The sequence below is a fragment of the Pygocentrus nattereri genome, chromosome 11 (genome assembly GCF_015220715.1).
Source record: "Pygocentrus nattereri isolate fPygNat1 chromosome 11, fPygNat1.pri, whole genome shotgun sequence".
Taxonomy (NCBI): Eukaryota; Metazoa; Chordata; class Actinopteri; order Characiformes; family Serrasalmidae; genus Pygocentrus; species Pygocentrus nattereri.
In genome coordinates, this window is record NC_051221.1 from 25,451,529 (window position 1) to 25,477,774 (window position 26,246).

The 26,246-nt window shown below is 41.9% G+C and overlaps 1 protein-coding gene across 1 annotated transcript; it reads left to right on the forward strand.

Annotated features, from left to right (window-relative positions):
• klf13 (Kruppel-like factor 13) lies at nucleotides 1-25,241 on the forward strand. Its single transcript, XM_017708343.2, has 2 exons — nucleotides 1-488; nucleotides 16,404-25,241. Exons 1-2 carry the CDS (start codon nucleotides 38-40, stop codon nucleotides 16,742-16,744), a joined length of 792 nt encoding a protein of 263 aa, XP_017563832.1. The 5' UTR covers nucleotides 1-37; the 3' UTR covers nucleotides 16,745-25,241.
• The last annotated feature ends 1,005 nt before the right edge of the window (nucleotides 25,242-26,246 follow it).

Here is a 26,246-nt window from a genome sequence, read left to right on the forward strand (position 1 = left end):
TTATCCTTTTTGGTTTGTTTTTTGTTTTATTTCCGAAATGGAACACTTTGCAGCAGAGTGCCTTGTGTCAATGTCCAGCCGTGCAATCGTCCATGGTCCTAAAGGGAATAGAGAGATCAGACCCGAAACTGCGGCTGCTGCCAGGAGCGGAGAGGAGACCAAGGAGGCTTTGGTGAAGGACAACTCTTCTCTGTTCGTGGTGGCCAGGATCCTGGCGGATTTCAACCAGCAGACCCCTAACCATTTTGCCGAGCAGGCAAAAATAAAAGAGGAAAGCGTGCCAGCAGCCCTAACGAGAGATGATGGAAACTCTGCCACACCTACAGCCATCCCCGCCGACTCCGCTGCCCTTAAACAAAGAGGCAAGCGGCTGAGGGCTCGAATTGAACAGGAATCCCCTCAGAAAAAGCACAAATGTCACTATTCAGGGTGCGAAAAAGTTTATGGCAAATCCTCCCATCTCAAAGCTCACCTAAGGACACATACAGGTCAGTTTCCACTGCAGCAAATATGTTTTTTTGACATTTGTTGCATTTTTCCCTTTGTGCAGATCAAACATAAAGCGCTGAAAGACGTCGGGATAACGAAATAAAATCTTGGATTGTACTGGAGGATTGGCTATGTAAACACGGCTGACCTGCAACTGTAAAAATCAGCCACAACGCCTGAAACACTGATTCTGTTTACTGTACGAAAAAAAAACAGATATATAAAGGATTTCCTTACCACTCAAAGAGACATTCACACTTGTTAAAACGAAAGTAGGCTACTGTGTTATTTAACTGAGGGAAGCAGCGTCGTAAATATGACCACGCCCACTAGAGAAACCTATAGCTAGAGTCAATAGCAACAGTTCCCCCATGCAATCCCCCCTCAGCACACTGGGCGGGTCGCCTCACTTTCAGTCTTGAAAGCTTTGTCCAGCGCCTATAGAAGTTGTTACTCTGGTACAATAGCCACGTTAGCAGTGTACTAGCCTTGTTTTAATGCGTTCAGCTCTGTAAACAACAACAAAAGCAGCTGAGGCCTCTGTATAACCGACACTTTAACATCCACACGCCCTTAACGAGCCTAGCATTCGGCGGCGGCGGCTAACAGTTAGTGCAGCCCAGCGTGGAGACCTCGACACAGGCTAACAAATGAACTCTTTGACCTCTCTCTCCGTGCGCTGGCGCTCCTCGGGATGCAGGCAGAGAAGCGAAAGAAACGGAAAGTGAGTAAAGAAAGAGAAAGGGGGCCAGTTGGAGTTATGCAGATGCTTGTCTGCTTCTTAAGCTCTTTGTTGTGATGTGCCACACCCCCGTCGGCCAGACTGCCAGCTGATCTGGCCAGCAACAGACTCAGCTAGAAGAGCTCAGAGAGGGAGCAGGAGAGCTCCACACTGAACCGCCCTGTTGTTAAAATATGAAGCTTTTGTGCATAAATGCACCAGAATACACGCTAAATCCAAGGGTGTTGTACCGCTCATGCGGTAATCTGTCTCATTCGGCTGGCTGTAATATTTCATAGCCTTATCATTAGCCTAGCATCTCATGGAACAGTGTGTTCTACAACAAAGACCCACTAACCCCCTGACAATACAGTGCTAAGTACATAAAGAGGTCATAACGTAGAAATCACCCAACAAAATGGGGTTTTGCTTTGACATGGCTGACACATGCACACGCCCTTTTAAGATGTGGGGAGGATGCCACAGTAGGCATGAGCTGAGACTTTATTAATTGAGCTTTGTGAAGCAGGTGACTTGAATTTTCTGTGTCTTCATAGAAAAATGGTCAGTGAATTCTCTCTCACAGTGATGGGATGTGTCCAGCTGGACTTAACACTGGAAGTGTGAATACTGGGGATGCTTGTGATCTCCTTTGTGTATTTCATCTCTATTTTCTGAGCTTTTGAATAATTCAGGAAACATATTGTTTGCTATTCTAATTGCACTATATCATATTAACATCTCAACATTGTTCATGACACATATCTCCTTGTTTCCCTGTGTTGGAATCCTAATTAATTTAACATTAAAATAGGTAGGAGCAGCCCTATTTGTCATATGGATGTGCATAACTGTAGGTATGTGGTCACAGATATGTGGTCATACCTAGGTGCTCATGATTCCCACAAAGAAAGTGATGTAGTTTGACAGTACAGTCTGTGGCCTGTGGCCAGTCATACTCTTTTTTGGCTCTATGCTTAAGCCCCATCCTGATGCATTCTCTATTAACTGGGCTATTCTTTGTGTTCCTCCCCTCTGATTGGACCCTGCTCTGCTTGCCGGCTTCCGATTGGGTCGTGTTCCGGTTGAATAATAAGAGTTCCGCCTCATTTGTTTTGGTAATCAGAGAATGTGGGTCATTTGAGTTCAGCAGTCCAGGCTCAGCCAACCTGGTATGTGCTGGGCGCCTTTTCCTAAGCACTCAGCAGATTTTCCCTCAGTCTCGACCAACAGAGCAAAGAGTAAATGGATCCCACTCCCCGCTAAACACCACTGTCTAATTGAAGGGGGAACACAGTGTTATAAAAACAAACGAGGGGAACCAAGTGAGCTGGAGTTCTCATTTGACTTTAGTAACGCCCTGAACTCTTTGCAGACTCTGGCTTGAACTCTGCTTTGGAACATTTGTCTTCCTGAATCAGAAACTGGGCATGAAGTTCTAATTCTGTCAGTAATAACATTTATTTGGAGTTAGGGATTACCTCTTTTTTAGATGACTCAGTTCAGTTTTGTTGATGTTTTTGTTGTGAGATCATATAGGAGTTGTTTTTTTTTGTAATGCTGTCAGTTTTCGCTTGCAATTTTGTATGAAGTTGCCATATGCTTTCCATCTGCCTCTTTGGCATCAGCTCATCATGTCTTTATGTCTACATGATAGTGATGTCAGAATTTATCATGCATTATTTGTGGTGGATGCAAACAGTGCGCTCTGCTCTCACTACATATATATGCACAGCATGCCACAGGACAACTGGCTGGGAAGGCAACCGTCACATGTGCTAGCTTGCTGTGAGAAGAGGAGGTTTATGGTGGAGCTGGAGCAGATGTACTATTGTGATCAAAAGCTTCCTTAAACCATGTGACAGAGGACTTGCCTCACCGCTTTGAAGAAAACAGCAGTATTGTATGCATTGAAATGCAAATATAGTGAGGAGAGTGTTAAAGAGTAAATGAACATTCTAAGGGATGTTTTTGTATTTTTGATCAATGTAATGTATCACCATGGTGTGTCACCAGATTGCTGTAATATCCAAGTGACTATATTTATGAGCCTAAATGACTAAGGATTTACCAACACATATGCAGTTGTCCTTTTATGTTGAGTCCTTGCATGTTACTTGCCACATATCTAAACCACATGCAATAGCTTGATTGCAGTAAGTTGGCCATTTTAGTTCTTGGGTATTTGTAGTGTAGTTTTGTACAGTTGAACTATGTGCCAGGAGTTTGCCCAGCCATTCCCTGTAGTTCTGTGGTGACTTGTGGTTGCAGAATGTTACTGATTGAGATAAAGTTATTGGAATGACCTTGGGGTGACCTCCCAAGAAATCAGCTTAGCCTGACTGTAACTGGAAGCTGTTTTTTTCTGCCAAAGCATTGTATTTGAAACATCTGCAGGTTTTTCCACAGTATATCCATGTACATGTGCTCATAAAGTATGTACTGTAACATTTGGAGCTTTTTTGTCTAAGGAAATGAGATGTGTGCTACAACTAAAAAATAGTCATAATCATAATCAATATATTGAAAAATAACACAAGTTTTTATGCTTTATTATCACCCTAACTCCAACAATAATTCCTAATAAAACATGTTTATATACAGTAGTATGGCAGACATTTTGGTTTGAATTCTCTTCTACAGAATGCCTATAACAGAGTAGGAATGGGTAGAAACAGAAATATATAAATGTATGAAATAGACAAGGTAGAGGGCGAAATCTCAAACATTTAGAAAGTTTAACTTTGTGCCAGACTCATAAATCACACTCCTCTGTACACACTGGTTAAATATGTGAGTGCACAAAGTGTTTGCGTTTATAGGCTTGTCGTTCCTTTAACAGGTTAAACCTGAAAAGATAAGAAGAGGAAATAAGCACCCGCTGTTGCTGTGAAATGGGATGGGTGGGGGTCCATCTGAGAAACGCTCATATGAAACTTGAGAGTTTCTCTGCAATGAAAGGAAGTGACATAGTCTGTGAAGATTGACAAAACTGAGACTGTTGCACTTGTGGTGAATTTAGTGCACACGTGTTGTCCTGATACTGCACTTGCTTTCTCTTTGCAATGAATTTTCACTCCAGCAGTAGTTTTTTCCACAAAATGTCTGCTCTATGCAAACCACATCTCAGTCATTTCTTTTTTCCAGTACCTGTTGCACTTTATTTAAAATATAACACTATGGTGCCTTGGCATGAATTAGTCTGTATGATAATTGCTAAGATGTCTTTAGGAGAGAGTTTCAGTTTTAGGTATTTGTCTGAATATACATTTTATTTTAATCTATATCACTTCTCCTATCATCTGATTCAAGCCTAATGTTTTTTGGAGATTTCATTGATGATCGTCTGTCATAAAAGTCCTCTGTTAGTTCATTAGGTACACAAATGTGTTTGATTGGCAAACCCAAGAGGGAGCCTCTTGATTGGAAAGAGTGCATGTGGGCCCTGTGTTCCAGGATAATCTCTCTCAACGTAATCCTATCTGCTCTCTGTACAACTCTGTAATGTCATTGGTACGTATTTATTGCACTGCTCAAGACTAACATCCGCAAGACTAGCGTTCATGAGAACATCTCAAACAATGAAGCATGGTGCTTCACTCAAGAGATTCTAAGTGTTTTTGGCCACCCTGGGCCTGTATGTCTCCTTTATAACTCACTTTGCCTTTCTGTTCTGCACTGAAGTGGTACACATAGGTCAAAGTGTATTATGACATTGCAGTTTCAGGTGTACAAATTGGCCATTATGCTGTGCAGGTTTAGATGGGTTCAGCAGGTTCAGGATCTAAGGATACCAGACAGATTTTGTTTGACCGCCTGCACACACCCCAAACAAGCCATTTGGCCTGAGCTGTGGAAAACGGGCTTGTAATGTCATACATTGACATGAGATTGGCCTAAAGCAGCTTTAGGGGGCAGGATTGTGAAAAGCACAGTATGTCACCAAAGAGACGGTGGCTATTTTCAAATTGTAGATCCTGTCACTTATCCCACTGAGCCACATGATGTCTTTTTTCTGATGAGTTGAGTAGGGTTGAGATGCATTGTATGTTTCATTTCATAATCTCACAGCAATATGTATAGAGCCTAATAGGATAGAACTTCCCTTTGGCTGAACTGGAATAACATATCATGTGGAAAATACACGGTTAGCATAGACCAAGAGATGGCTCCCTTGAGCTCATGTCTCATTCATGTCTTTGTCGTAGGGGCCCCTCTAACCCTGACAGAGCCATGGGCCTCATAAAAAGCTCTTCTGTCATTGCATTAGCTTGGGACAGGCTTCACAACTAATCACTAGCAGCATAACCCAACCAAAGGACATAATTACATATTTTACAGTCGGTTTGCCTTTTTGTTTGCTCCCTTAACCTCAGTGCTCCTGGGGGCTCCTCACGACATTGTGCCCTAGAGGCACCCTCTGTACAACCCAGATCTTCAGAATAACACTGGGCGTCATTCATCAACTGTTCCTTCTTAAATTTCTTTATAAAACCCACTTATACAATTTTTATGAAGATTCTGACATTCACCATTTTTTTTCTTTTCTTTTTTCACAATTTTTTGGGATTTGTTCATAGGTAAGAAGATAATCTACACACACTTAAGAGCACAAAGGTGTGAAGATTTCTGTGTCTGAGAACATCATCAATCTAACATAGACTTTTTCTTAATACCTTTCTCAAGATATTGGTAAATGAGGCTCAGTGAGTTCACATTTTTTCTATAATGTAGGAACACAAGTTCAGAACATAGACATGTATGCTATTTTGCACAGTGTGTACTTGAGGACATTCATTCAGACAGCACATTAAAACTAATTAAAGTTGTGGGCTGGAGGTTAGGGAACCAGCCCTGTGACCGGAAGGTTGCCGGTTTGATCCTCTTGGCTGACAGTCCATGACTGAAGTGCCCTTGAGCAAGGCACCTAACCCCCAATTGCTCCCCGGGCGCCATAAATAGGGCTGCCCACTGCTCTGGGCAAGTGTGCTCACTGCCCCTTAGTGTGTGTGTGTTTCACTGCATGGATGGGTTAAACACAGAGGTCTGATTTCACAGTGTGCAAACACAGTGACAAATGGTTGTATATTCTATTCTTAAAGCTATGGAACGTGTGAAGTCTCAGTGATTTGTCAGGCTTTTTTCCTTTCCTGTGGGCCATCATGTAGCTACATTTATATCCTGTGTAGCATGACCTGACGCAGGTTCAGCTTAAAAGTCTAATAGGTGGGTGTGAGCTGGGTATTCTGGCCCTGCTCTGCTTTCCACCCGCTAACCTGGGAACAGAGCCAGACTTATGGCACTGTTGGGCACAGCATTTGGGGACAGCGAGGAATGCTCTGCCCTCTCTGACTAAGTCGAGTTTCCATTCCACACCTGTGGACTCCCACTTACAGAATAGAGTACAAAGTAGGAATGGTGTCCATGAGTACACTTCGACTTTTGCTGATCTACTGGTATTCTAGTGACTTTGGTTAGTCATTATATTAGTGCTGTTTTTCAGGACAGTTGTGGCTTACACAACAGGGTCACTCGGTGTATGGCTAATTTAGTCCTCTTTAGGGTATCACTCCAACACCAGTTGTACAACATCGATCTCAGATTTGAGTCTTTATCCTCTAAATTTATGTCAGTGGAGCATCAATTAGCCACAATTTAACCTGTCCTGTGGTGTGTGATGATAGCTGGCTAGTCAAGCTAGCACTAGCACAACTCTGTCCTAGATAGCGCTAACATTTAGCAGTGGTTGTTAGATTGATTATTTTTTGTTTGTTTAAATGAACTGAAAATCAGACTAAAAATGTACTTTGGCATTTTATTAGACAGATGTGGAATAGAAACATGGCAGTTTTGGATTATAGTCATTTTTAAATACCACCAAATACATTGCACTGTCAGATCCAAAGTATTTTATGGTATGATGCTGTGACTAAGATGGCAGATATTGTAAATTGAGGCTTCTCTATCAAGACTGTACACTTTCTCATGGTATATGTATAAATAAATAATTAGATGCGCTCTTGATGAATATTTAGCGGAAGTGGAAAGTTGCCACAAATTTTTCACATATGCTGTGTCCAACACAAACTAAGCACTAGTCTACTTTATTCTCAGAATGTAATAAAAACAAAAAGTGCTCCACCACACCAGGGCCAAATATGATCTCTCTCTCTCTCTCTCTCTCTCTCTCTCTCTCTCTCTCTCTCTCTCCCTCTCTCTCTCTCAACAGCTCTTTCAGTTTCATATGTTGGGTAAAGCTTAGTTAATGCTCCAGTGATTTTATTAAGACACAGCTAGGTCCCTGACTTCCTATACTGTTCTTAACACCACATTGAGCTCATGTATTCTTTAGTTAGCTCTGATGGAGCCTTATAAAAGCCACTCTGTTCCTCTCCAACCTCCTCAGCACTGTGTCCTCTTTCTGTGGCTGCAGGACTTTTTAGGAAAGGAGCTGCTTAAGCATGTGTGCTTGGTGCCTGCCCTTTCTTGCTTTCTTGTCTATGGATCTGGGGTGTTGGTTTCTTCTGGCAGGAAAGAAGGGATCTGGAATTGGTGTGGTTCTAATTCAGCGGCAAAACAAGGATCTGATGGACCCTAATGCCAAAAAATGAATGGGTTTCCTATACAACAGTTTCCTTCAGTGAATTTAAAAAAAGTCCAATGTCATTTGCTTGGTTACTTGATATTTATATGCCAGCCAAGTTAATGTGCTAATGTAGACTAATGGAATATATTATCGTAGCTACCCAGTAATCATGCATGTGCAGTGGTGTAAGTAGTGATGTATGGCATCCAATAAAGACATTAAGGGGCCTGCATAATGGTCCCCACTGTGATCGCCTTTACTGGTAGTTAAGCCACTGTGCTGATCCATGGAGCCCCCGGTGAAGTGACTAGTGCTAGCTTGGTGCTGCCTTGCTGGATACTGCCTGGGACATGCTGTACAGGGTGAACTCATAGAAGGAGGGGGAGGGTGAAATGCAGGGATCCGCTGTCAATGCCCCCTGTCGATGTAGGTCATTTGTGCAGCTGCATCTGCAGGCAATCTGATTTGCCTGCTCTGCAGCAGGAGCAACAACTGCTGCTGATTTTTGAGGTAGAGTTGGGTGGGAGAGCAAACACCAAGATAAGACCGCATGGAGAGAGACAGATAGAGGTGAACTTCTTTACAGTGCAGCAGATCCTTGGCTGTCTCCAGGCTGTCATATTTACATTAACTCACGTGTGTGAAGAATTTGACCCTTTCTTGTCTAATAAATCTATGAGTGGAGGATCCAGGGCAGTTGCTCTCTCTGAGGCATGGTCGTGTGAGGGATGAAAAGGCGCATTCAGCCGATGGGCACTGGCCTTGAGGGGAGGGGTCATCCCACTATTTCACATATAGAGGTGAAAAGACCCCACTCTGTCTGGATGCTGTCTGCCTGCCAGTGGGAGCGTGACGGAGAGTCATGCATGACGAGCTCTGCAGCACACCTGCCCATGCCAGCATTTCTGTAGACATAAACAGCTTCTTATGGCAGCAGCTGTCTCCATGTCCTTAGTTAACCAGGGTTAAAAAGATTAGCCCACAGCCTGCAGCAAAACAAGCCTGCCAGGCATTTTAAAAGTACCCCCAAGGCCAGGGAGAAGCTCCACTCCCGCTAATTGATGAGACTAAAGTGATGAGATGGGCAATTGTACGAAACATGCTTGTGTACTGATTGAGGGATAGAGAAAGCTGCAAGACTTATTGGAAGGTGCTCATGTATGGTATGTGTGTGTTTGAGTGTTGTAGACAGTAGGAGGAGTGAGTTATGGTTATGAGTGGAAGTCTTAGTGAAATGGCTGACAGTGGAGGCCCTACTGCTGCACACATGGCTGATGCTATTGTTCATATCCTGACGGTACTGACACCATATGATGGCTTTTTGTATTTCTATCATAGACAAAAGAAGATAATAAATTTAAACATAGCCATTTTTCACTAACTGGCCTCTCAGCAAGCCTAGTCCAGCTCTGATCATTACACCTGGTCCACCCATATGTCTTTGCTCAAAGAAACATTAATCCTCAATTTCTCAAAGTCAAACGACTGAATGGAGACAACGGGCTGAAAGCCAGTAATGACGCATGGGCTCTCTGTGGTTAGACAGACCCCTCCTCCAGACGCCCATTCACATTTGCACACACATACAAGCTTGCACGCAAGGTGTAATGTCCTTCTGTTTTTTTTTTCTTTTTCACCCTCTTGCTGGGCTGGTGAGTTTTTTTTAATCTGGGTCAAACCACACAAGGAGCTTTTCACTTTGTCAGCAATCTGCTCACACAACTCCCCAAGTATTTGTCATGAAATGTATGTTGCATCTCGCATTGACGGTTCTGTGGTGTTAACACTCTACATCTGATAAATTGAAGACAGCCATGAGTTTATTACAAGCCGTCCATGAGCCAGTGTTTGTGGTTTTTGCTCTGTATGGTATATGTGGCCACACTGAGCTCACTTCTTGGCACCCTCCATTAGATATCGGGTGTGACCCACATCTCTCTGCTGCCGTGGTTTTTGGACAATAACCGCACCCACTCCCGTGATGTCTGGCTCTGATGACTTACCAGTGAGTGAGGTCATAGAGCTTAGCACTGTAGGAGTAATAGCAAAGAGGAGAACCTAGCAACTATTCCTCTGGTCTGATCTGGGAACAGCCCTGCACTTCTTCTACTTCTACACATCTTCTACTAATGGGTTGCATTTAAGCAGGATGAGGCTGGTCCTGGAACAGAGCAAAGAGGTAGCTTGTATCCTGAGCAGAATGTAGCTGGGGTGCAGCGTCCACTGCCCTCATGTGATTAACCCACTGTGGAGAAGCACGGCTGGTTGGCTTCTTCCTGGCACTTGGCCGCAGCCGTAAACACAGGAATAAATTACATCCCTCTGATGAGTGCTACCACTGTATTTGTGGTGCCATTCTGGGCCTAGCATTTGCCCTGGTCTGCCACTGATCTCAGCAGGCATGCTCAGTGGAGTTCTGGATACGATAAGTGCTAGGTTGCAAATTCAGCCTAACCAATACTTGATGTGATCCTTCAAGCTGACCTCATGACAACAAACCTCTATTTTAGGAGTATTTTCAGTAGTCACAGACCTATTTGTCTCAGATACATACAGAAATTGTCCTTTTTGGCTTAGATCTAAAGCCTGTTTGCCCCAGATCTAGGCCTGCTTATCCTATGTGAAACCTTGCTACTGCAGAGCATAGAATGGAACTGGCCCCAGATCAAAATAAAGGGTTTGAATCAACATCCTGAAGCCCTGATTTTCATTTTGTGTGAATAGTGACTGAGTGATGTGAGACTGTGAAGGTTGGTTTAATATAGTATCTGCTTGGTGGGCTGGAGGGCAAATACGTTTATCCTTTTCTCATTGTCTTACTAAAAAGGGCCTCTCAGTAGGAGTTGTTTCCCAGGCGACAACAGCTAAGGAGCGACTAGCGAAGTTTAGAATGTGGAAAAAGCTCATTTCAGAGCACGTTTGAGGGGCATCTTCAGATATCATGTGTATATAGCCCTCAAGCTAGCACAGTGTGGGCTGGGAAGTGCACTTTTATGAGGCTTATAGTGTTCAACAGTCAGGAAGGGTTCATTAGACATCCCACTGGTGGCCATGTCTCACCGCCTCCCCACCATGAGGCTCACGGCTGAGAAGGCTGGAGGAATTTTATCTCGCTCTAGGGGATGCTGGTAGCTCTTGTTGGAACAGGTGACTGACATTAAGTCTGCTGGATCAACATTCAGTCTGCTTTAGTGTTGCTCAGATACAGGGCTGATCAGATGTCTGAGGAGCAGACGGTTTTCCTCAAAAGGCCTCTTTCCAGTTTCCCGATCAGCTATCTCAAAGCCCATTCAGTTAAGGAGGTTCATCATCTTCTACCCCCACCCCAAGCCTTTTCCATGCAATTAAACTGTGGATTTGTCATGCATTCGTGTGTGTGTGTGTGAGGATGAGCCAAGCAGTTTATTTACTGACCCAGTGGCACTGAAAGGGAACAGTTATGTAAGTCTGCTACCTGTGACATAATCGTATCTCCTCGGAGGGAAAGACACTTGCTGCTCAGTTTGTGGAGGTGCAGGATGTGTCCGCGAGTGACTGTGATATAACTGCCACTTCGGGTAACTGGGTCACTGTGTTCATTAGTGCAGAGCTCAGAACCAAAGCCCTTCCCTAATTACTAACCCGCGTTCTGAGAAAGGCAGGGGCACGCACTGTCCTTTTGGCACCATGCCAGAAAGAGAGTGAGGGAGAGACAGAGGCCTACTGGCAGCCTCTGACGTCAGACACCCGCAACCCAGGCCATGCGCTAGAGCGATAGTTGCCAGTACTGACACCACAAGCACCCACCTCCAATATGGTGGAAAAAAGGAAGGCAGTACAGGGAGTGGCTTATAGGGATGTGCTTTGTGCAAATTCGCCAAGTCATGCCCGTTCACTTAGAACAGGGCTGGGATGGCAAATTTCCATGCTTGTGGCTTTTCTATTGTTTCCAGGCCAAAACAAAAGGGGGTGATTTCAAAGACTCCCCCAGTTTCCCCAAGGGTTTACTCCTCTTACCCTAGGGATTCCTCAAACCCTAGTAACCGTATTGTCCTTTCTCAAACATCTGTAATTAAGCACAATTACAAGGATTACCTGATAAATTATTAGTGTGTTTGTAGAAATGTTGCTTCATGTCCTCGTGGTCACAGATGGACAGACAGGCAGAAAAGCCCTGAGCACAGCAGTTCTTCTGAATAGGCTGCTTGCTCTTGTTATAGATGCGTGGTGATGCAGCGTAGCAACTCTGGAAGTTTCTCTTGGCCGCACATGTGTGAGACTGACACTGGCCTCAGGAGTATTCCAGACAATCACTATCAACAGCAGCACAAAAGAGCCAGAGTGGGCTCCAGCTTAGTACACCAGAATTATGCAGAATTTAATTTGCAGTTAAATCAGCACTAATATTATATATATTATACACCTTTACAATGCTTAGACTTTTCTCTGTGCATTGTACTGTTGTGTCTGATTGTAATAACAGTGAACAGGCCTGATTCTCTTTCTTAAAGACGATGAGATATTTCTGTTGTTGTATCGTCTACCTTTAACCTGAAGGTACTTCAGGACACATACAAACAGTGTGTGTGCTTTTTAATCATATAACCTTCAATTAATAATCCACAAATCATAGGTTACTTGTATCTTTGCTGAAGCCGTATGACTGGAAAAACCTGTGAAGTTCCACGGTGCTGTTTCTTTAAGAACTAGGCTAATCATAGATTTGGTCTATTTATGTTTATATTCCGAGATGATGGTAAGATCCAGGATGTTTAAATGAGGTCAAACAAGAGCAACCCTTTTGGATTAGTTCACGTGGGTGTGTGATGAAGGTTACAGAGAAGAGAGATTGATATTGTTGTTTTGCATGGATGGAAGTTCATGTGTGGATGTGGCAAATGAGAATCAGATGATGGCGTGTTTGTGTAGGAATGAGAGCTCAGAAACTTTATTTGCTTGCCTTTTAGCTGACATGAGAATGTGGGTGTGGGGGGCCTATCATATTCCTTTTATTGTCTGTGAGTACTATACAAGTGAATAAACAAGAATAGGAAAGTATAAAGCCTTACAGATGTACATGAGGTGGATGTGCAGTTTATGTGTGTTTTTCAGTTCTGGTGAGCGTAATGAGTCACTAAGAGTAGCCTGAATGGCCAAAGTGTGTTGTTTGTTTCATTCTATGCATAGCTTTGTGTGTATGCGTGTGAGTGTACACCCATTAGCTGGGAGCGAGAGGGAGTGGAGTACTTCACTCACAGTGTCTGGAAAGAGTAGCAGGACATTAACTTAGACAGAGCCAGTCTAGACTCACTGTGGTCGGTGCACTCCCCTCTTTACAGCTATTTTATGGTGGGTGAAGGGATCCCAGTGGCCCCAGTAATCTCTCACATACATCTGGCATCATATTGTCACTTTTGTAACAAAAGCTTTTTATCTTCAAAATGGTAACTTTATGGGAAAAGTGAAAAAAAAATCTTACTTTCGATTCTAATGTATATGTATAAGTTCTGTCACCATGAAATGTCCACACTATGTAAAGGGAAGATGGCATTTTCAAATGATGTAAAAATGACCCTCCCCCTACCTTTTTGAAAATGAGGTTTTGATTTGACAGTGATGATATATATAAGTAATGTGTTTAAAGTAGTATGTGGTTTTTCCATTGCAGGCTTTAGGGAAACTATAAAAACAGAGCTTTTACTTTACTTTTTACTTTAATTTCTATTGGTCCTTGCACAATGAAATTGGTCATTTCAAAAAGACCACCCCACCACCCCACAAGAAAATGCAGCTATAAGGATTTGATATTACAGGGACGATATATAATTATAATGTGTTTGAAGGGATGGTTTTCCATTGCAGCCTTCAGGGAAACCACAAAACAAAGGCATTTGCAGTGGACAGTCTGGCCCACTTGCACGCTTTTTCCGCTTTATCCAGTTTCCCTGTTTAATGACTCAAATGGGCATTCTGTCCCCTTTCATTTCTCCTATCATTTGCATTTCAAAATTTTCCAGTCACAAGATGAACACATACATGGGCTATATGTTGCAAAACAGCACTATATTCTAAAGCAGTGCCCTTATTTTTGCATTTATGCCACACAGATTTGGAGAACTGCTGTGTAAAAAAAAGCTGGTAAAATTAGAACGCCAGCTCTCGTTATTGCAGGGCAGAAAACCAGTGACATGGAAGTAAAATGAATGGTGTATCAGACATGTTTTCTCTGGCTTTTGGGTGCAGGATGCTGCATACAGACCACATACACAGTTTCCACATGGAGCTGTGAGGAAACCACACCAAGATATATAGGCCCATCTGGGTTTGAGTAGATTTGTGTCAAAGCCTACTTTTATTGCCTTATTGAAGAGGGGGAAGGGTATAATTTCGCCGTGCTTGGAGTCACTAATAGTTACATGTTGGAACAAGAGCAGGGTAGTACTTTAAAGATCTTTAGCATCTGAAACCTGCTTAATTAGACTGTGTCTGGCTCCACAGCATGTACACATCTAGTGAAAAATGGTGTTTTGCTCAAGATTCCATGTGTCATGCTTTTGTGTCAACCCTAAAACAACTTTGGTGTGTTTAATCCATACTGGTGTTAGTTTGTGTATTCAACACTGTGGGTGCTTAAGACAACACACAGTATATGTCACATATAATGTTAATGTTTTGTTTCTTATTCTAGTTATTCTTCAGTTAGAATGATGCACTGCCACTGGCACATATGGCCCATTTGCAATGCAGTGCATTCCTGTTTAATGTTTAGGGCTTTTCACTTAGCTTAGCAGTTGTAAAAACAACTTTTTTTTCACAGGCATTTCTACAGACAGGAGACCAATTGGAAAGAGCCAGTGCTTTCTCTGCAGTGCCTTGCAAAGCACTGAAAAGCATCAAGGCCTTTATGGCTGCATGTTGGGCATTCATTTGTGATCTAAATACAGGTTAAACCCTTTCAGTGACCTGCCTGTGAATGTGTTCTGCCCACCAAATCATTCACTGTGGTCTACCATTGAGTTCTTACATTAAAGGTAAAACTGAGTCTCTGGTGATGCAGTATTGCTTTTGTGGAGAGGAAGCTTAGGTATATAAAGTGGCTTTGTATTGGATGTAAGGTTCCCTGATATGCTAATCTGGGACCTCCTTCTAATATCCAGTTCCTAACCTCAAATCAGGGTAAATCAGGCTTAAATCAGAAAAAATACACTAGGTTATAGTAGATCTTGCCTGTGTTTTACTAAAACAAAGTCTGCAGTTGCTTAATAGGGGCCATACTGGATACAAAAGGGCATGGCTGGACTCAGCTGTGCTGAAAGAACTCTTTGTACGCGTAAGGGTTGGAAAAACTGCTAGGTTCACATCAGTTGGCACAGACTCCCCTGTTAACTGCTGTTAGCAACGCATGGTGGAGTTGATGACTTGTGGCCTCCTTAACACCTTTATTCTGGACTCAGCAAGTTGCTGAAATACAGTTGAAACAACATGGGTTCACATGAGTTTGAACAGAAGCAAATCAAGCTAAGCAATGTTTGCTCAAGCCAAAATAAATGAGCTTGTTTATATTTCTAAGTTATTATCATTGTAATATGCTCTGTGTTTTGAAAACATGGAAGATACCCTACCATTTAAAGTTTCTGAAATACTGTATACACAATACTGTAATATATATGATACATATACATACATGTAATTGTTACATACAATATTATGATTCCAATTTGATTCTAGTACATACATGTAGGGATTTGTATAAAAAAGTTACTGATGAGTCTATGGTAAACAATAAAGCTGTATCAAGAAGTTGTAATGAAGTTATCAAGGAATATAAAGGATGCCTCATATTCTAATATCTTGAGGCTGAAACATTGATGTTTAAAGATGTTTACAATGTTGTTTATCATTTGAAAGGGACTTAGACTCTGCACAGTGGTGGTGATAGGAACCAGGAATCATAATTCCTACAGTGCAAATATAGCCATTTTATTTTCTGTTCAGAATGGCCATTAAGTCTACACATGCCTTCCAAGTTTTGTATATGTAATGTTGAAGATGGTAAAATAGTGATAAATCTGGGGGGAAAAAAGATTATTTGGGGGCTATTTGTCCACTGTGAATGGACAAAAACATTTTAACACAAACAGTTATTTAAAATATAACAAAACAATGTCTTGGGCATCAGACAACAAATTTGTAACCACCATTCATGTCATTTTTTTGTGATGTTGCTTTTAGAGGCAGTTAACAGTTCAGAAATCCGGTTACTATTACCACCACAGTTTTGACTTTAACTCCCTTATTTACCATATCTTAATAATTTCTTCAATTTTGAAATATTGATGGAATTCCCTTTTAATAGCATATTGTTGTTCCCCTATTTAAAAAATATGTCTTGTAGCTAACAAATATCAATATGACAGCATAGTTCTTAGTTATTGACATTGTATTCTGTTGGTTATATGAGGATTTGTTATGTAGTGATACCTAGTATATACATTACAAAGGTAATGTTGTGAAAACATTGTACTTACATGTCTGAATGTCTCAGTTGGAGTTTAGTAAATATTGACAGCTGTGTGTGTGTGTGTGTGTGTGTGTGTGTGCGCGCGTGTGTGTGTGCGGGTAATACAGGAGAACGGCCCTTCCCCTGCACCTGGCCTGACTGCAGTAAGAAGTTTGCACGTTCAGACGAGCTGGCCCGCCACTACCGCACTCACACGGGTGAGAAGAAGTTTGGCTGCCCACTGTGCGACAAGCGCTTCATGCGGAGTGACCACCTGATGAAGCACGCCCGCCGCCACTCCGACTTCCAGCCAGCTATGCTGAAGAGGCATCAGGGGGCTACCAGTGGACCGGCTGGAGGAAGCAGCGTGCGGCCGGGCTCGCTCAGCGACTATAGCCGCTCAGATGCCTCCAGCCCCACCCTCAGCCCCGCCCTCAGTCCCGCTCTCAGCCCAGCCAACTCGCCTTAAACCCGGCCGCACTTTCTGCCCTCTGCCCCTGGGAATCCAGGCTGTGTGTGTTTTTTTTTTAAACCTCCTCTTTCTTTTCTGTCGAAAAATAGTGATGTTGCACATTTGTTAGCGGCCACCTACTCTTTGCTAATCCCTTCGCTTGCTGTGGTGTACTCTACTGTACATAACCGCTTCCTGTAGTGCAATTTTCTCGTGCAACTTCATATAAGAGAAAAAACAGAATGCAGAAAAGAAAAAAAATGCCTTTCCCAGATGGCAATATTTACATTATGAACCATATGTCTGTATTTTTATAGCCTCTGGCAGTGGCCAGTTTTCCATTGTGTTTTATTTTTCGTTCCTTTCATTTAATCAACTCAGTTAAAGTGAACAAAAAGTAGACAAAATTGACAGGTATACGATTATTATTTCTTTTCTCCTTTTTATTTAAAAACGGGTGAGGGGGAGGGGCACACACACCTCAGGATTCAAGACAGTTGTTTTTTTCTTCTCCTTTAATATTCACGTTGACTGCACAATACAAGCATCACTTTACTCTGAAATTCAACAGAGGTTGAATTTTGTGCCCTGCTCAGGGATGGCCTCGTTAGCTTGAAAGAATGAACATGATGAAGAGAAAACATACATAAAAAACAGCCTTACACTCAACAAAAAAATTGCACTCTTCCTTTGTCTTGTTTTGTTGGTTTTCACATCAGGGGAAACTAGCACTGGGTTTAACAGTCATTCAAACTAAACATTAATATTTGATTTGTCTCTAAGAGGTGGTACAACAGAGGGGGGACTAGAATGGAGTGAAAGTTAATGTGTCTTTGAGACTGGAAAGAACTCTTTTTGTGTTCAACATCGCTATCTCTCAGACCCTTTTATTTTTTTCCCCACAAAGCTGTGGAGGTTGTTCTTGGCTGGGTCCTGATTTCAAAGGGAAACCTTACATTGCATGAATGTAGGTGATGAAACTGCCATTGCGTTGCCCAGTCTGCCCAATGAGGAGTGTTAGAGCCCAACCGCTCTCCTTTACAGGACTGAACTAAATCCCCCTAAAAATATGGAGGATAAAGTTTCAAAGCAGCTGCTTTGCACCATAAAGACTGCACATGCATCACGTTCAGGGTATTTTTGTTTTGTTTTTCACACAGCAGTACAGGTATATAACACACCCAGGAAGGGGCTTTGCTGGGATCTATTTTACTCACCTTTGAAAGAAAACATGAAAGGAAAAAGCACACAAGCAGAAACCACCAAAGACCGAAGTGTGAAGGAGAGAACAGGAAAGGTTTCTTTTTGTTCTGCCAGTAATATCCAGCGGTGGGGGGAGTGGTGAGGGAGGGGTGTTGGCAGAATTTAGGTACCGGCAGACACCCTGGCCCTCTGCCCTACGCCCGGCCCAGCCCCACTGTGGCCTGCCCGCTGCTTTGGAAACGCCCCACACAGGGCTATTCATAGCACACTAGAGAGGACAGTGGAGAGCCACTGCAGTAGTGCTGTCCTCAGCCTGCCTGCCCCTGGAGAGAGGCAGACAGGGAGAGAAAGAGTGAGAGAGGGAGGAGAAAAAAATGGAGGGAGTGACAGAGAGTGTCTCCAGGGTCTTTCACAGCAGGGAGGCCAGCCCTGGCAGGCTAAAATGTAGACTGAATCATTGCAGGATTTCTGAGTGGAGTAATGATGCATTCGGATGCTTCTCAATAACTTGTTAAGTCTGGGAAATCGTCCTGTGACTGAGTTGTGATTACAACGGTCACTGGTGAATTTATCACATGAACACTACCTATTGTTAGTGTCCAAAATGGTAACTTTTCAGGAGAAAATACATTCTTACATTAATGTAAAAAGATTTTATTATGAGTAATTTCTAATTATGATGGAAATTTCTTATGATGTAAAGGGCAACTGGCATCCTCAAATTTGATATGACAGCAAGAGTGTGTCAGAGAATGTAGAGGCTGGTGATGCTTCATAACTTGTAAACTTGTAAAGCCTGAGTTTATCATTTGTACTTATGACTTTGTCAGAAATGTGAGTGTAATTTCCTTGTGGTAAACTCAGAACTCAGTTTATGAGGACCATCCGGATGCACTATAAACTGGAGCTGGGTTGGATTGCTGGGGCCATGGTTACAGAGTCAAGCCTCCAATTAAGAACAAAAGCAGCTATCTGCAGGAGGCAGGAAAGAAAGGGCCTTACCCGGGGGAACCAGATAAAGACGGGGGGGCTTTATCATAAGCTGAGCAGTCCAGCAGAAGAGACAACCAGTCAGCTCTCCCTTATGGCTCTCTCAGTCTAACGAAGCCCTTCACTCCCCTCCTTATTGCCCCCTCACCAGCTTACCCCTAATGGAAGAAAGAGCATTCCCTATGTACCACTGTTCTTTAAAAAGGGTGGAGTGAGGGTACTCCTCTGACTGGATGGCATCCAAAATGTCATGACATTAGGTTTTATAATACAGGAAGGCAAAGGCCAAATAAAACGGACAGCAAAAGCTCATGGACAATGAGAATGATTATGTTATCAATTATAACGAGAATGTTTAGCATGTTTGGCATGTCTGTTATCTAAAGTTCTTGCCCCTCAGAGCAAAACGGAAGGAGGCAGTGTGCTGATTTTACAACTGTTTATCCAGCTTTGACACAGTGAACTTTGCAGTGATCTTTTTTTTCCTCTTTCTCTGAAAGATTGACATAAAGATAGATGTATAGATGCAAATAATCTAATCTGTCTTTGCAGTGTATCACGTTTATTGCAGTGAAGTCAGGAAACTCCTGACAATGGACTTTAACATGTTGGTAGTATATCCAGACCTCTACGTACACTTCTTTACTGTTGCAGATGTGCTGATAGAAACAATCAGTTTTTCTGCTAAACACATTACCTCAATGTAGAATTATAGCAGCTGCTTTCAAACTTGATTCTCATTTCAAAGAGGCTTTTTAGGCTCTTGTGAATGCCACTACCAAAATTTATGCAGACATATCATTTGAGTAAACCGTGATTTGCCGTCCTTTGCTTGCTGTAGCCTGGGAGGATGAAGAACCAGCGTGAGAAAGTGGTCTTATGTTGCTACAAGCCATGCCTCACAGCTATACCTCATCAGTTCAGGCCAGAGGCTCTTAAAAACCTACCATGAATAGAGGCACCACTGTCTCAACTACTGTGGCACTGCCTCATGCACACACACACACACACACACACACATACACACACTCAGTTTCAAATGCTCGCAAACACAGATGCACACCCTCATTGACCCATCTGCACACACACTTGAACTTGTCAAGCAATGTCACTTTTACATGCTCTCTGTTGTCCCTCTGTCACATGTCATATATGTGCTTATTCAGCCTCCTGTGCCCACTGGAGGGTGGGAATGGGGGTTATTTTCCTCAAGGCTGAAAAACATTTGTCTTCTTGGGGGTTCACATTGCATTTTTTGAAGGCTGGTTTTGGCTGTGCTTTCCCCGTCCAATAATTAATGTTGTCTAGCACAACAAGCTGTTAGGGTCATTTTTACATTTGTATGCTTTTGGCAATGCAGTTATGCAGAGCGAGTTGTGATTTAATCACATTACAGAGGTAGGCGAATGTAGCCTCAGGAGTTTTGTCCAAGGACTTTTGGAATAGCATGGTGTGCCTGCCTGGGGATTTAGCACTCATTTTCCATGTAGAGGGCAATGGTCACCACATTAATGCATATGACACAGGCTTCTTGACCAAAAGACAGCTGACCAGGGTGCTCTGCACAAAAAGACAGCCAAACAGGGCGAGGCCCTTTTTTGCACAAAAACAACCAGCAAAAATGCCTCACTCTCATTAAATAACAAACAAAAAAGCACCTTGATTCACAAAGAACAAGTACAATGTGATCTCTGATTCCCTACCTTTCAGCTTCTCCATGGCTACTGGTAAAATACATTGCAAAACATCTTGGCAAATAAAAACATCTAAAATATAATTTTATGTACTTTTACATCATCAAGTGATAATGTTCAAAGCAATCAGAATGATCTAAAAAGCATCTATGTGTAAGATGCTTTCATTCACCAAGATGTCATTTTTTTGCAGTATAGCAACATGGGGCTGTGAAAACCGCCCAGCTGAGGATGCAGTGTTCCTGATCAGCAGGAGCAGGTGGAGGGCCTGTGAATACCAGGCCTTGTCCCTCTATCCACCCTCCCTTCCCTTCCCTTCAACCCAACCCCCCCCCAAGGGCCTCTCTGCCCATGCTTTTGAAACGGGTGCACATAATCGAGGCTTTCTCTCTCCTCTCTGCCTAAAGAAAACACCCCTAATGAAAGTAAACAGCATTACAGACGCATTATCCCTGAAAAGAGACCACATGTAAAGCTGTCCCGCTGCTTAGACTGCCTAGCCCTCTGTTTATGCTGATTCCAGAAGTGCAGCGTGACGTGGGATTCCTCCATTGCAGTCCACACTGGGACAGTAAAGTTACTAAAGTACTGATTAGATAAATGGCATTTTATCCTCACCTCTTATTGAACATCCCACAAGAGGAGCTGGTGACACTTTTCCGACCACATCTGCATTACCGAGAACCATATATTGCAGTAGATAAGTCATCTCTGTGTGCTCCTTACTGCTGGTCAGTGTTGAGTGCTTTATATGGGACACCAGTTCTTCTCTTCTAAGGAATGGTCATATATCCCCTGTCCCTAAACTGTACTCCTGCCAAAGCTAGTAGCGTGTTCTAATGGCACCAGTGGCTCTTATGAGCCCTGAAATGGTCCTTTAAGAGCATCCTGGAGGTAAAGCAGTGATTCATCTTCGAAGCACTGTTGAGATAATGTGTGATAAGGAAATGTTTAGTCAATGGAAGTTTATGCATACATAGTCACAGGTTAGTGTGAAATACATGTAAAAGGGTGCGTTTTTTCCTCACTGTTCCGAAACTACTTGAATCAGATGCAAGACCATTGAACACAGATTGAGGCATGTCTAGGGTAAAACTGTACTTGCTCTGTCCTTGGCTATCAACTCAACTTTCACACATGTTATGTGTGATTATGGATATATTCATCTGGCTTTGTTTATTTGTAATATATGTTTTTTCTTTTTTTCCTGATTAATTGTAATGTAATTATCATATTTCTTTCTGATTTTCATTATTGTTTTGTGTTTTAATCTCAGTCCACTGCAATGAAGCTTGCTCCATGCATAGTTTTATAGGCATTGAGGGAGGTAGAGCCCAGCAGCTTACTCTTTATCCAGAGACACTGAATGCTCTTTGTTATAAGCAGGATATAGCTATATAATCTCGTTTTTTTTTCTTAAGACTTATTGAGCTATGGAGAGAGAGGGTTGAAGAAGGGGCGAAGTTGACAAAGGGAAATCCTTTCTTCTCGAAAGCTTGAAAGCATCGCGTGAGACTGATGTGATAAGCTTCATTTTCAAATGTTGCATCACCATAGAGACCACAGCATTGTGAGTAGGTAGTGTAGTCTCATTATTATTATTATTACTATTGTTACATTTGACTATTATTTCCGTGGTTAGAAACTTAAAATCACCATCATGTTATCCATTATGTCTTTCTGATCTCATACCTCTACAAGGAAACTGAACTGAGAAGGTTATGAATGAAGACGTATGAAGTATTTTAGGGGTGGGGTGGTGGGGTGGTGGGGGGTTGGAGTGCATATCTGAAATAATGGGTCAACTATAATGGCAATATTACAATATTATCTGAATTGTCAGTATCATACCCAAAATGTCAATTTCGAAACAGAAAATAATGATATGATAAAAGAATATTGGGTTGCATTTAACCACAGGACTGCCCTGATATTGAGCATAATTTATTCTCTTATTTTCTTGTTGACAGAATAATACTAATCAGTTTAGTATTTGGAATTAATTTGAGTTCATATTTGTTTTCTTTTTAATAGCCCATTAGGTTTGATAATGCGTGCCAAAGGCATTAAAGTTGTAATTCCAGTAAACTGCAAGCCCCTTAGACATTTAAAAGCATTTACCATAATAGATAACATTAAATAAACAACCTTGTACAGTTTTCTAAGAGTGATGTGTTTTTAAGTATGTGTACAGGATTGAATGATGTGCATTGCATACACAAGTATTTTTAATTTTCCTTCTTTTGGTGTGATCTTGATGTACTTTTGATTATATTGTTTTCTGTTAGTTTGTTTTTGTTGTTCTTGATTTGTCTTGGTTGTACAATTTGGAACGTATTTGGTTAGAACATGGACGTTATTGGATATTATATTCATAAGTGAATACCCAACCATTCCAAAGGTTTGCAATTGCATTTGCTATTAATGTGCTGCTTGTATCAAACCAATGCATTGAAGCTTCATTAATTTTATGTATTTATTTTATGTTCTCTTTTTGACTGTGATGTATTTACTGAAACTAGTTAATTTGGGTACTTTTCTTAACATTTCTGCTTGTTTTCTGCCATTTTGTAGAGTTGCTTTCATTTGTTTATACTATGCGTGTGTTCTCCGTTGGCTGGTGCCTGCTGGACAAAGTAGACATGGGCATGCCACGTTCAGACGGAACTCCCGGAGTGTCTCAGAAAGGGAATTTTAAAAGACTGCTTCTGTGTGTACATTATTTTGTGTGAAGTATATATGTGAGTTTGAAAGACAGAGATGCAAAATAGGGTAGGCCAATGGAATTATTGCACGTAGAGCTTGAAGAGGTGAAAGATGCCATTGCAGAGGCCAATGTGGTGCTATAACATACCACTTGAGCCTCTGCATGAAGGGACCCACACTGTTAATTAAAGTACAGCACTGGGTTACAAACTCTGGAGCCTCGTTGGGTCTGGATTTATTTTTTAAGAATTGTCACCAAAGGCTTCTAGAATGGATGAATGCATGAACGTTCATATTGCGTTAGCTGGAGTTAAGTCTGCCAATTCACAAAGCACATTTAGGCCCATTTGCTGAAAGGAAAGCTGTAGACCCTTCAATGTGTGATTCACTGAGGTATTCAGGAAACAAAAGAGGACCCTTTGAACTTCTAGAGATGAACAAAGGTAGGGTTAAACCTCATTTGCTATATTGATTGTCCTAGTAAGACATATCTGTGAATATGTAGACTTACTAAAAGACTGTTGCATTGCCTGTGGTCCCTCTGTGCAGTCTAATGCTGAAATGTGAGGCCCAGGTAGAACAGCACTGTGCTCGTGCAGTTACTTTGTTTCTCCAAAGTGAGTGGCTATGTAAATGCCATTCCCTTAACTGTACGGCCGGAGTGGAAACCCCTTGACATAATTTGTCTGTCTGTTAGCAAGCTTTGTCCATCTTCTGAAATGACATTGTAGATGTGTACCAATGAAAAAGATTGTTGTCTCATGTGGAGATCCCACTAATGCCTCAAAATATTTCAGAAGGGGAGAAGTCTAGACTGTTACTGTATGTGAAGGCTTCTGGGGTATCATGTAACCTTCTCAGTCATTGGTACTGATGATTAAGAGTGCTTTTAAAGGGTGTGGTCACTTTTGCCCCCCCCCCTTTTAAAAGCATTCAGCTTTCTTTGGTGTCAGCAGTGCCAAAGCTGTTCTAATAGCAGATGTTAATGAACACACGTGACTGGGTTCCTACACGAGGCTCAAACCCCTGTCCCACCCCAGGGAGAACACAATATGGAAAACATCACAGCTCAAACATCTACATATATTCATACCATTTCTCATTGAGTCATCAACATCTGTTTCTTTCCTATAAAGTGCACTCAGTAATTTTTTAAACTTCAAAGATGTCTTTAAGGCCCAGCACCTGTGATGGATCGACAAAAAAAAATGTATGGTCTTTAGATGGACTTCTTTTAGCTGGATACCCAATAAATCAATAGATATTAGTGATATAAAGTCTTTCTGTGGCCAAAACTCATTTTTAAATGACTACTTTCTGTCTCACATCAATGATGCACATTGTTTTTACTGTCAATGAACCTCCAGTCATAATATGAACAAATATAAATGTTGTACAAAAAGAATTTTAGGGAGGCCATGGAGACCTCAGGCTGTCCTTTAGGCTTCCTCTGTGTGTACTTGGCTTGCCTTCCTAATGTATGTTTTAGTCTCTATTTTCTACATCACCATGCGATGCCTGTTCCAGTGACTACAGCACCGCTGTAATGCTCTTTGTGCAAAATAACTCATAACTTCAACTATGGCCAGTTCCTATCTCCATGACCTCATTCAAAAACTGCCATGTATCACCATTTTCTGTTCTTTTTCTTTCTTCTTCAACCAACCAAAATCACTACAGTGAAGTATTACAGTTGTACAGTTCCATGAATTATACAGATTATTAATGTTGCTGGTCTATGGTTGCTCTGCTGTACCTTTTTATGACATTATTTTTTACATGTTAGACAATATATTGTGACTCTGTCCTATGCAAATATGAGAATTAACAAGAATTTGTCAAATAATGTATGTTGTCTTAACTTGTATGCATGAAATAGTGAAGTTTACATTTGAAAATAAATTCATAAATAAGCAGCTTTATGGTGGTGATGTGTGTGAGTTCTTTCTTACCTTGTTTACTTGTGAGCACTGTGTCATTGTGCTTCTGTGTTGGTTCTTGGAAAAGCCAGCAAGTTGGTGTAGAACCTTCACTTTCAGTCAATTGGAAGGGTCTTTAGAGAACTGAAAGTGTTTTTCTGTATAGTACAGGTTCCCAACCCTGTCCCGGATTACCCCCTGTCCTGCATTTTTATGTTTTCCTGCTCTCAGGAAGCTCAGCTCGAGAAGTGGTGGTAATTAGCTGAAAAGTTTAATCAGGTGTGTTAGGAGCAGGTCAGCAGGGAAAACACTAAAATGTGCAGGACAGGTGGTGCTCCAGGACCAGGGTTGGGAACCACTGCTTTATGGCATCACTCCATGGAAATCAAGCTAGGCTAGTAGGTCTAGCTATCATTTGTGCTGTATACAGTGAAAACAAAACACTTATGAAACATTTCTGTTGAACTAGCTAACTTTGGCAATGGCTCAAAGCCAAAGATTCCTCATGCCACTGCTTTAACTAAACCTTTCAGTTTATACTTTGACAGCCAAAGGCTACACTAGCTGTTCAGCGGGGCACTAATGAAAATAGAGAACAAATAAAAGCTTCCAGCAGTGTGTGTTGTGTAAAAGATTGTGCTCTGCTGGCAAGGCTACGTGTGTGCAGGAAGTACACCTTGTTCCTGAGCAACTGCACCCATGCAAATATTTACTGTAACTGATGCTGTTGTGCTTTCTTATTACGGAATTTGCAGAACTGTGAATGGCAGAAACTCAATTTGTGCGTAGTGCTCTGCAACACATGATAGTACAATAAATGTGCTGTGTGGGCTGTGAGATCGCATGTGTGAATATGGCCTTTTGCCAGCTATGCTGCACATGTGCACGGTTCTCCAGTCTAAAGCCAAGCAACCTCTGAAAGACCACACATAAAATAGGAGATAAAAGAAAAAAGGCTGTCCCAGTAGTGGCCCATATCTGCAAGGTTGCCCTGTTCATCAGTTATGT